The 12,661-nt window shown below is 40.1% G+C and overlaps 1 protein-coding gene across 7 annotated transcripts in view; it reads left to right on the top strand.

Moving 5' to 3' along the window:
• Nucleotides 1–12,661, top strand: part of PTPRM (protein tyrosine phosphatase receptor type M) — a 661,882-nt gene that overhangs the window by 373,254 nt on the left and 275,967 nt on the right. For all 7 annotated transcript variants that reach the window (XM_006044986.4, XM_044934694.2, XM_025273106.3 and 4 more), the window contains exons 8-9: nt 4,953–5,261; nt 9,808–9,917. In XM_006044986.4, coding sequence (XP_006045048.1) covers nt 4,953–5,261; nt 9,808–9,917 — 419 coding nt within the window. The remainder of the gene's footprint in view (nt 1–4,952; nt 5,262–9,807; nt 9,918–12,661) is intronic.

The following is a 12,661-nucleotide window of genomic DNA, read 5'->3' as shown; positions in this document are numbered from 1 at the left end:
CTGCCAGGTTCCTCTGTCCATGGAATTTTCCAGGCAAGAATATTGGAATGCATTGCCATTTCCTACTCCAGGGATCTTCCCAAGGCAGGGATCAAACCTGGGTCTTTTGAAGTGCAGGCAGATTCTTTACCGTCTGTGTCTTTGCTGCTTAGGAATATTAAATAACTTGGAAGGCCAACATAGCATCAGTTAAACAAGCCTTTGCTCTGATTTAACTGTACAGCAAAGTAAATAAAGCTGTTCCTTTATTATTTTGTCACCTTCTTTTGTGTGACTGGCGAGGCAGAAGTTTAGTAGCTGAAGATGCCAGAAGGGACCCACCCTGCCATTCTGGGTATCATTCCTTTTATTGCAATAGACCTCTGGAAAGTCCATGAAGAGGCAGAAAAGAGAAACCTGTTAGCAGGAGCCTCGGTTTGTAATCTGTGTTTTTGATTATCAATGACAGGATTCTAAAATTACACCCAGATGTATCTCACAGCTTCTGAAATTGAGTTTCTGAAAAAGCAGTGTAGTCGTAATGAAAGGTAAAGGGCAGGGTTCCAGAGAAACGAGCTGTGAATTGAACCTGCAGTGGAAATTGATCCTATCACTCAGTTTCTGCCCTTACCCGTGGAAGAACAGGACCGGCTACATGAGGAGGCAGGGTCCCCGGCTAAATAGGATTGCCAGAGTGCAGGAGGCCAGAACCAGCTCACTGGTCCCTCAGGTCAGGGCTGCAAGTGTCAGGTGTCTGTGCTTGAAACCCGACTCAACGTGGCAGCAAGAGAACAGAGGGGAAGATGCTGCCAGTGGCGCTGGCAGGGAAACCAGTGAGAACTCCCTGCTGAAGCTTCAGGCGTGACAGCCACCACGCTCCTCAGGGATACCGCTCTGGTCACTTATTGTGAGCCCATGGGCCCAAACTGCGCCCCCTGGCCTCGTGACTGGTGCCAACGATGCCTTCCGGTACCCATTCCGCTGAGGGCAAAGGGATTGTGAAGAGAAGTTACTGGCCTTGGAATCCACCCACGTCCTCCAAAACATCTTTAGCATTGTGAGAAAGGATAGACATATATTCCCCAACTAGTGACTATGACTTACTTCCCTGTCATCTGGCTTCCCTGGTGGCTCAGATGGCAAAGAATCTGCCTGCAATGCAGGAGACCTGGGTTCGATCCCTGGGTCGGGAATATCCCCTTGAGAAGGGAATGGAAACCCACTCCAGTATTCTTGCCTAGGAAATCCCATGGACAGACTACAGTTCATAGCGTCTCAAACAGTTGGACACCACTTCGTGACTGAGCAAGCACACAAAATGTGGTTCAGCAAATTGAAGACACTCCCTGAATTTCATAGCGAGTGAGTAACTGGACTCAGATTAGTACCCAAGGCTCCTACGACCACCTCCAGTGGCATTCGTCGTTACAGAAGATTGTTTTTTTGTCACCTCCAGGACAGCTTCTCCTATTCGAGGAGCAAATTTATTTATTTACTTTTGGCTGTGCTGGGTCTTCATTGCTGTGTGCGGGCTTTCTCTAGTTTTGGAGAGCAGGGCCTGCTCTCTGGTTGTGGTGTGAGGGCTGCTCGTTGCAGTGGTTTCTCTCGTTGTAGTGCACGGGCTCTAGGCACATGGGCTTCAGTAGTTGAGGCGCAGGGGCTAATGAGGTGTGGTTCGCTGGACCTAGAGCATACAGGCTTCAGTATTTGTGGTGCACGGGCTCAGTAGTTGTGGCGCACGGGCTTAGTTGCTGAGGCATGTGGAATCTTCCCAGACCAGGGATTGAACCCATGTCACCTGAATTGGCAGGTGGATTCTTATCCACTGCTCCACCAGGGAAGTCCAAAATTAAAATATTTAAGAAAAGAAATATTCTGTTTGGAAAAGCTTCTGCAAGATTGTTTTGTTTGCACTAATCAGGAACAAGATGCAAACCAGTCTGGACAACCCTGCTTCCATATAAGACTCAGGACTCACACAGCCTCCATCTCTGGTCTCTTAATACCATTTGTGACAATTGGGACTCTGGGGACTTGGTCATAGAGATGGTTGGTTGTGCTAGGCTTAGCTGTTTGACTTGGCGAGTTTACAGGAAGTCATCACTTTACCATGATGTGATTCTGAGAGGTAATAACAGACGGGAAGAGAGCATGAACTTCAAGACAGCTTGACCAGTAGACAGAGCCTTCGTTGTTTTATCCTGGTGCTTAATTCACAAGTGTGTGTTCTTCTTGGCTAAGGAGTATTAAAATGATGCAGGCTTACTTCTGCAGGAGAAAGTAGTTTTTCTAGTGAAATTAAGTTATAACTGCACTGCTTGTTGAAATTAATATCTGAAGCATTTAGTCATTTAGTAAGTAAAATTGATGAAAACCTTGGAAAAGTGCTTTAGAACAGTCCTTGTGGAGACTTGTGATTAATAGGGAAAGGAGTGAATAGATGCACGTTAATCTGTTTATATAAGGGATCTGGAGTGTATTAAAAGTTTTTGTAAGCATTCAACTAATGAAGCATTATATAAAATTAGACATTGCCTTTAGATGGTCAAAAGTCAGTAGACTGGAAAACACCTTCAGTGTTATCACTAGGTAACTTATTTGTTATATTTTCCCGAACACTAGTAATTTAAATATGAAAAAATTGATTCAGTAAAATGGAATGTTCCATGAGCATCTTCCACTCAAGATTCTCCAGGGAAATTTTTCCTCACTTGTCCTTGGTTCCTAGAGTTATTATAGCACAGAGTAGCATGAATGGTCATGATTAACCTTGTGTTAGGGTTTGAACAGATAACTGGCAGATAAACCCCATCTCACAAATGCAAACCCAGAACATTATTTCACATGAATCGTTTCATTTGTTGAAGACCACAAGAAAAGGGGGTTCCCTAAGTTCTCTCTAGGCCCTAAATAATGGAGAAAACAAGGTATTTACACACAATGAAAAGCAAGATATGAACATCAGTGATAGTCCAGACAGGTTTATGGTGGCTAAAAATTATAGGTGTGGTTGTCTGGAAAACCAAGGCTGGGGAATGTGCCCTGGAGCCCAGCTTCCATGGAAGCAGAGGGAGTAGGGGGAAGGGTTCTTTCCAGCACTTTTGTCCCAAGGTTACAATCACAGGACTTTATTCTAGTTTACATCCCTTGATCTTGTTTCTGGTGGAGTTTTACGGGTCTTAACATGTGATTTTTTTTTTTAAATCTGATTCTCCTTATTTTGGTGGACACTCTACAGTACAGTGGCAACAGCATATGTTTCATTGTCAAACATACAAATGCAGAGCCATGGTCAGTCCTTGACCTTGGGCAACTTGTTGACCCCATCATGGTCACAATGTTTTCATTTCTATCTTGGGAAAAACTGGATTGTTAAGGAGTGGAGATTATATATACAAACAACCCATATGTAGGAAGTGCACACACAGGACACGGTAGCTGTTATTTCTCCAGTTTTCATGGGTATTTCCCCTTTCCAGTTATAGATCTCTTCATAGGTCATAAATGGTAACCACCTTCAGGAAAACAGAAATCAAAATATATGGATCAACTGAACGTATGGATATACTAAAGTAAATATTTTAGATTAGGTGCTCCCCAAACCCATAAGAGTCAGACACGACTGAGCAACTTCACTTTCACTTTCCACTTTCATGCATTGGAGAAGGAAATGGCAACCCACTCCAGTGTTCTTGCCTGGAGAATCCCACGGATGGAGAAGCCTGGTAGGCTGCAGTCCGTGGGGTCGCACAGAGTCGGACACGACTGAAGCAACTTAGCAGCAGCAGCAGCAGCAGCAAACCCATAAAAGGTAAACTTCTTAGAAAGATGCAAGGTATATCATAGGGCTCAGTATATGTTTTATAATTAGTATTATTGTATTTTCATCATCATTTCCATTAATAAGTTTAGGCTTTCTCATAAATAACAAAGTGCTACTGTATAGCACAGGGTACTGTATTCAATATCCTGTGAGAAACCATAATGGAAGAGAATATAAAAATAGAATATATATGTATAACTAAATCACTTTTCTATATGGCAGAAATTACCACAACATTGTAAATCAACTGTACTTCATTAAAAAATAAATATGCATGAAAAAGCTTTCTCCGTATCTATTCTTTCTCTTAAGCCAATCAGAATGCTCATATTCCTGCAAATCATTTAGATTTCTAAGCTCCAAACTCTGTCCCTGGAGCTTGGGCTGAGGAACAACACTGAGACCTGATCAGGGGTAGGAAAGAATTACTTCAGTAGTGACTGTGTGGAATTCTCTGTAAATCAAAATCTGAAAAGGCTAGAGTTCTGCTCAGAAGTTTATACTCTTTAATCATTGTATTTCATGCTGAATTTGCAAGCTTTTACTTTTATGTTTTCTAATTCCATAATTATGAATTAATTTAAAAAGATAAAAAGTATATGCATCAGTTAGCATGAAGATTAGTTTTGTGTATCAGAACCCCAGAGGAAAGAGCCTTAAATAAAAGCATTGTATTTCCCTCTAATGAAAATGTTGGGAGTAGACCATTCAGGGCTCATATGGTAACCCCGTGATTACCAGGAACCCTACTTCTTTGTTGTCATTGCTTTGAATTCTTCATGTTTAAGTGCATCATGGTCGTGCAAGCTGTCCTAATAAGTCAAGCTAAAAGGACAGAAGGAGGAACAAAGATGGGGAGCCCCTTCCTCTCAAGGAGACCCCCCCAGAAACCATTCCTGACACCTCACCTTGTATGCCATCCACCAAAACTTGGGTTCAAGGATCAGACTTCACTGCTTAAGAGGATGGAAATTGTAGTCTTTATTCTGGGTGGCGCTATGCCCAGCTAAGTTGTAGAGAGTTTATTCATATGGAAGAAGAGAAAACAAGATATTGGAGACCAATATAATTATCTGTGGCACCTAGGCTTCACCAGAACTTTTATTATCCTTTTCTCTTATGTTTTCTTTTTCTTTCTTTTCCTCCTTAGATCCCATGCGTGGCCCAAGGAAGCTGGAAGTCGTGGAAGTCAAATCTCGACAGATCACCATCCGCTGGGAGCCCTTTGGGTATAACGTGACCCGTTGCCATAGCTACAACCTCACAGTCCACTACTGTTACAAAGTTGGAGGGCAGGAACAGGTGCGAGAGGAAGTGAGCTGGGACACAGAAAACTCACACCCCCAACACACCATCACCAACCTCTCGCCCTACACCAACGTCAGCGTGAAGCTCATCCTCATGAATCCGGAGGGGCGGAAGGAGAGCCAGGAGCTCGTAGTACAGACGGATGAAGATCGTGAGTACTTTGAAGTGATGTGTTTATGTGAAACATGCAGTCTTTCAAAAATGCAGCTTGTGTTTCTTTCTAACTGAGATCTTTACAATGAAAATGGAAGAAAATTGCTTACCATGTTGAATAACATGTGTCTGTGCTGCATCTGCTGAAACACTGATTAAAAAAGGTGAAGACAAAGATACAGAGGCTTGTTTTAATTTTTATGTCACATAATTAGTTTTCTACATACGATAATCCTACATGGCTCCGAATAGTTCTTCATTCAAATTTTGTGATCATGTTGGGACTGAGGTGTTGTTTGGGTATTAGATTATCTGAAGGACTTATTCATATGGCATTCTGAAACATTTTTCATAATTCAGATTAAAATTCAGCCCCAGATAGAGGCTGCCTTTGCTCTTCAGCACAGTGCTAAGAAATTACCACATGAGGTCAGTGGTCAAGTAATAGTCATTCTTTTCCATAGGAACAATGTAATTGAATATTACCTCAATAACCAAGATGTCAATAAATAGACTTCTATTAATATGTGTCAGAGTACTTCTGGAGTACTTAGTAGTAGATCATTAGTATTCTAGAAGCCTTATTAATATGAACAGTGATATTACTGTCTATTTTATCTTTCTGCCTTGAGGGTTTTTTCAAACTATATTTTAAATTGAAGTCTAGTTAATTTGCAATGCTAGCTTCAGGTGTACTGCAGAGTTTTATTTATATAAAGAGAGAGATATATATAAATAAATATATGTGTTTATATAAATAAACATAAATATATCATAAATCATAAATATATGATATATATATATAAAACTCTGCAGTACACCTGAGGCTAACAATGTGTATATACAAGTATATATACAACTGAATATATATTAATATAGGTATATATTCTTGTTAAGATTCTTTTCCATCATAGGTTATTGCAAGATATTAGGTATAGTTCCCTGTGCTCTACAGCAAGTCCCTGTTGTTTATCTATTTTATATACAGTAGTGTGTGTGTGTTCATCTCTACTTCCTAACTTTATCTCTTCCCGCTCCCTCCTTCCCCTTTGGTAGCATAAGTTTGGTTTCTGTCTGTGAGTCTTCTTCTGTTTTGTCGCTTAGTTCATATGTATCATTTATTTTTAATTCCACATGTAAATGATATCATGTGATGTTTGTCTTTGTCTGACTTACTTCACTTACTATGTTGATAGATTGTTCTTTTCTCTCAACTTCCACTGCCTACATCCAGATCTCACTATTTTATTCTGAAACTTCTGTAGTAGTTTCTGACCTTTCTTTGTGGTCCCGACTTCTCCCATTCCAGGGCCCCCTACCCACTCACTAAACTTATATGTAAAATACCTTTTTATCACCTCACTGTCTCCACAAGAGCCATCAGTGACTCTCCCTGCCCAAATCTGGATCGTCAAGGTCCTTGGTGTTCCTGGTTCAGACTGTAGAACTGGGAGCCTCTTCTACCACACAGGGCATCCTGCAGAGCAGTCCTCTGGGCATGGGTCGTACGTGCACACCCCTCGCATTCTGAGCACCCCCCACAGTCTGTTCTCCTCTGCACATCCCTCCCACCTGGCTGCCTCCATTCCACCTCCTCCACTACCCTCCAGAGTGCTCCTCAGTTTCAGGTCCTTCATGAAGCTGTCTCCAACTCTTCCCACCTTTATTCTCCACATCCTCTGACCTTATTGCACTTGACAAGATCTTTAAATATCTGAGCCTTAATTTCCTTGTCTGAGAAGCAAGAATCATACAGTTCTCCAGCATTTTAGGGTTAGAAGGCATTTTCATCCAGGGCTGTTTGTGGTTGAAGAGAAGAGTCTTTAATAGGTGAGTGTTATTATTGTTGTTGTAACGGATCAAAGCAGCTTCTCTTGACCCTTACTTATTCTCTCATTATATTACACGTGATTTTCCCCTCTTAACTGTAAACTACTTGAGAGAAGAAGCCATCTATTTTTTTTTCTATAGCAATATGGATGATATTGAGTAGGCAATAAGCACTCAAAATACTTTGTTAGTCATTAAATAGAAGAGTAAAGTTTGCTAATAATCCTTTAATTCAGGCTTAAATCAGCAGTAGTTTTCCATCGTATGAGTGGAATGTCAAATTCAGTCTTTCGTAGAGATAAGAGATGTTATGCTGAGGCGTGAACCCACCGAAACTTTGAGGTTTCAAATTGACATGAACGGAGAATTCTGTTAAGTGCTGTTGAAACATGAGGTTAGAATAAGTTACTTATCCATTAGTGTGTTTAAAGTAGCTTGCTAGTCCCTGGAGTTGGGCATGCATGACTTCCAAACAAAAACCTATTGTTTTCATAGCATACCAGCATCCAGTTAATTAGAAAAACTTTGATTTCAAATTATATTTCTTAACAAGAACAAAAGAAAAAAGACTTCAAAAAAGACAGAAAAGAACAGAAAGAGAAAAATGGATAATACTGAGCTCTAAGAAAAAAAACTGAAGTGTCACTATCTGCCACTAATAAAGGCTACAATTCATTGTACATTGTGAGTTTTATTATAATATAATAATTTTGTTGAAATATCATTTATTTTATGAGAAAATATGTGGGAAAGATGTATTTTTATTGCTGTTATGAGTGTCACTAGACAGGGCTCAATTCCACAAACTTAGATATATTATGGTTCTGTACTCCAAATCATGAATTTCTACAACTTCTAAAAACCAGTGCCAGACCTAAGTTCCCATGAAGTGCTATCTTCCTAATTTAACTAACCTTTCTGCTATTTTATTTTAATCACTTGATCTGTTCTTGACCTAAAAGCAATTATATGAATCCTATTTAGGTTTTCCTGTTGTTAACATTTTCACGGTTACAAGGCCTCCAGTACATTTTATTAAGTTTATCCTTTTAAGATACCCTCTGTGCAACATCATTTTGACAATCTCTTTTTAAAATTTTACTCCCATTTATACTAATTGAATTAAATCAAAGATTTGTTTTTTCTAAGTTTTTGCCCTCCTTGCACCTGTACATAGCTAATACAGTTATGTAAAGTTTAAAAAAAAAAAAAAAAGATTAATGAAAGTCAAAGTGTTAGCTGCTCAGTCGTGTCCGACTCTTTGTGACCCCATGGACTATAGCCAGCCAGGCTCCTCTGTCTGTGGGATTCTCCAGGTAAGACTGGAGTGTATAACTATTCCGTTCTCCAGGGGAACTTCCCAACCCAGGCATCGAAGCCGGGTCTGCTGCATTGCAGGTGGATTCTTTACTGTCTGAGCCACCAGGGAAGCCCTGCATAAATTAATACACATTTTGAAGTCAGAAGATTATCATAAAGCAGTAAAACCACACACATCATAATCATCTTGATACTTTTAGGAACCTGATGACGTCAAAATAAACACTGTCAAGGTCAAGGAGAAGAGAATGAGTCGAGCTTTCTCTGGTTTGGCCCATCCTAGTCCGGCTTCTGACTGTGTGGAACATTTTAGTCTCAGAGCCCAGAATCCAAATTTTCTTGGAATTCACCAGTATCATCACTCCTTAAATATCTTGTTTCTTTGCTTCACTGTAGTTTCACATCAATTCCTTCAATCTGGAACAACTGTAACTATTTTCATATATATATACATATTTAGAGTTTTGGAATTAGGGATCAACTTATTCCAACTTCCTCATTTTAGAAATGAAACATCTGAAAACTAAGAAGGGTCAGTGCATTGCCCAGATTTCACTGTTTAATCCCTGGAAAGTCTTAAATCAGAGCCCAGGCCTCCCATCTGAATCAGTGATATTTTTTCTGCTACACCCCACTTAGTTCTGTTTCGAGTAGCTGTCAATATCCTCCCTCTATAGGTAGCCCATCAACCAAACAAATATGTCCAACCTTGTGTCCTCTTGAGATGCTGGTCAGTCTTTCCAGTTGGCACAATCTCAGCAACTCTTAAGGGCTCCTCATACCCTCCACCAGCTAACAAAACATTCTCTAGCCCCATCTTTTAAACGTTATTGAGATGTGTTTATCAAATCTTGAGCTGACTTGGGTTGTTTCTCCTCTTTGGTTATTATGAATAGTGCTCCTCTTAATATTTGTGTACAAGCCTTCGACCGACCAGTCTTTTCAGTTCCCTTGGATATATACCTAGGAGTAAAGTTGCTGAGTCATATGGTGGTTTATCTATGCTTAACCATCTTCCAAAGTGGCTACACCAGTTTACATTCTCATGAGTTACTGTGTAGGAATTCCCATCATTCCACATCCTTCTTCATTTCTGAACAATAAAAAAAAGTTTATTTACAAAAATAAAAAAAGTTTATTTACAAGACTTGAATTGTCTGATTCAAACATTTTAGAGAAAAATGGGATGAAATTCTTTTCTTTATAAAGACAGTATAGCCAAAATGGTTTTAAATTCCAGGTTTTTGCAAGAAAGTGGAATATATCTATTAATATAATCTTTTGACTCAATAGAGAGTTAAAAACCTATCAAGTCTAGAAAAACTTTTCTTTCTTTCTTTCCTTTTTTTTTTTTTTTTTTAACTGAAATACATATCGATTTCCCCCACTTCTAGTTCCAGGTGCTGTTCTTACTGAATCCATCCAAGGAAGTACCTTTGAAGAGAAGATATTCCTTCAATGGCGAGAACCAATTCAAACCTATGGTGTCATCACTCTATATGAGGTAAGATACACCTTGTTAGTAATTTAATTTTTTACTATAACTTGTATGATTGCTCGCGTATCTAGTATTTAAAAATACATAGTGGCATCATGCCTTTTAAGAAGTTGAATGCTTTCACTAGTTATAACGGTTACTGAATAGAAGCAGAAATAATTGAAGATAGGTTTTCAAATTATGAAAAATTTCAGGATGTATACTCACAATGATTTAGATGTGTCCAGATTACCTGTTATTGTATGTAAAGCCACAATATGACATAGTTTAAAAATCACTTTTTTTTTTTTGCTCTTTTTGCCACTTAATTTTTTTAATTGAAGGATAATTGCTTTACAGAATTTTGTGGTTTTCTGTCAGACATCAATAGGTATATACATAATGTATAATCATCCATAGGTACACCCATGTCTACTCCTCCCAAACCTCCCTCCCTACCCCAGCCTTCTAGATTGTCACAGGGTCCCTGTTTGAGTTCCCTGAATCATACAGCAAATTCCCATTGGGAGACCCTGATGCTGGGAAAGATTGGGGGCACGAGGAGAAGGGGACGACAGAGGATGAGATGGTTGGATGGAATCACCAACACAATGGACATGGGTTTGGGTGGACTCCGGGAGTTGGTGATGGACAGGGAGGCCTGGCGTGCTGCGCTTCATGGAGTCGCAAAGAGTCAGACACAACTGAGTGACTGAACTGAACTGATCCATTTTACATAGGGTAATGTAAGTTTCCATGTTACTCTCTCCATACATCTTACCCTCTTCCTCCTCCCCTCCCTAAAATCACCTTTATTAAAAACAATGTGTTCTGTACTACATATTAGTTTGGGCTTCCCAGACGACGCTAGTTGTGAAGAACTGTCTGCCAATACAGGAGATGAAAGAGACGGGGGTTTGATCACTGGGTCAGGAAGATTCCCCTGAAGGAGGAAATGGCAGCCCACTCCAATATTCTTGCCTGGAGAAATCTCATGGACAGAGGAGCCTGGCGGGCTACAGTCAATATGGTCGCCAAGAGTAAGACACGACTGAAGCAACTTAGCAGGCGTGCGCAGTATATACATTACTTAGGAGGCAACCACGGCATCCTGTCCTTGCCAGCTCTAAACTCCTCTGAAAGTGAAAGTGAAGTCCTCAGTTGTGTCCAGCTCTTTGCGGCTCCCTGGACTGTAGCCCACCAGGCTCCTCCTTCCATGGAATTTTCTAGGCAAGAGTACTGGAGTGGGTTGCCATTTCCTTCTCCAAGGGATCTTCCCCACCCAGGGATTGAACCCAGGCCTCCTGCTTTGTGGGCAGACGCTTTACCATCTGAGCCACCAGGGAATCCCTAAATTCCTTTACTCCTGAATTATAGAACCCTGATGATCCAATTAGCAGAGTCACTAGACATTGTCTTGGGTTAGCAACAGAATAATGTCTCTTGGTTTCTTATAGACTATAGACTTCTGTGACATAGTTTTGTCTATTGATAGCAGAGCAGAACCTGATGACTTGTTCAGGGGGAAAAATGACAGCCCTAGTGGGGTGGCAGTCATCATCACATCTGTATGAGCGTGATTTCACTCTGCCTATTGTCATAGAAACAAGCAGGTGCATTTTTTTCAAGCTAGCACTTATATGAATGCAAATTCAACAAAATTATATGTTGTTAGGTTTCTGAAATTTGCAGCCTTTCTTCCCACGGGACCTTTACCTGAATACCTTTCAAAGCTACTGACAAAGCTGGGAAAGATTCGCTGTCAGACAGTCATCACTGGTGACCCGTCTCCCTGACCCAACTAGCCTCACAGCTATGCTTTCTTGTACCTTTGGAAAATTGGTATTGAAATGCAAAAAAAAAAAAAAAAAAAAAAAAAAAAATGTTGTTCATTGAAAGCTAAACAAAGTAAGAGGAAAGGAAAAAAGTTGATTTTCGTGTGGAATGATTGACACTTTCCTAGGCTGCTTCATGGTAAAAGAATAGAGTGTTATGAAAATTCATGCCTCTGCTTTTGTAGAGTTGTTTTTTACAATCAAGTCAAACAGGTTCTTTTTTAACTCAGTGATCAGAATCTTTTAGTTAATACTTTTGGCCCCATGACCACTTTTTAGTTCTGCCTTCTAGATTCTTACCTTAGGATAACAGAATATTTTACTTAAAAATATACAATCTTTGAAATCAATGTTAAGTTCCAAAAAATTGGTCCACTTTCCTGAAAGCCACATGTTGATATCTAGGCAGACAGAAAATAAAGACAAGATTCTATTTTTCTGATCCCATGGAGCATAATCTTTGTATAAGAAGTAGCTTTTATGTAAAAACAATAGGAATCGTAATTCAGAAACAGAACCCATTAATCTCTCTGATTCAACAGCAAAGATGTCCCAGTTGACATTGATCTAAACGCTACTACAAAAGGGCTGTGTGAATGTGTCATAAAGTAAAGTGAAAGTTGCTCAATCATGTCCAGCTCTTTGCAACCCCATGCACTGTACAATCCATGGTATTTTCTAGGCCAGAATACTGGAGTGGGTAGCCTTTCCCTTCTTCAGGGGATCTTCCCAACCCAGGGATCGAACCCAGGTCTCCTGCATTGCAGGTGGATTCTTTACCAGCTGAGCCATAAGGGAAGCCCACTGTGTCATAAACCAGGTCTTAAAACTCAAATATAGGTAAGAAGAGGGCTTCCCAGGTGGCACAGTTGGTAAAGAGTCCACTTGCAATTCAGAAGACAGAAGAGATGTAGGTTGATCCCTGGGTCGGGAAGA

The sequence above is a fragment of the Bubalus bubalis genome, chromosome 22 (assembly GCF_019923935.1).
Source record: "Bubalus bubalis isolate 160015118507 breed Murrah chromosome 22, NDDB_SH_1, whole genome shotgun sequence".
NCBI lineage: Eukaryota > Metazoa > Chordata > Mammalia > Artiodactyla > Bovidae > Bubalus > Bubalus bubalis.
The sequence above is the reverse complement of the archived record's forward strand: the minus strand, read 5'-3'. Positions and strand labels throughout refer to the sequence as shown.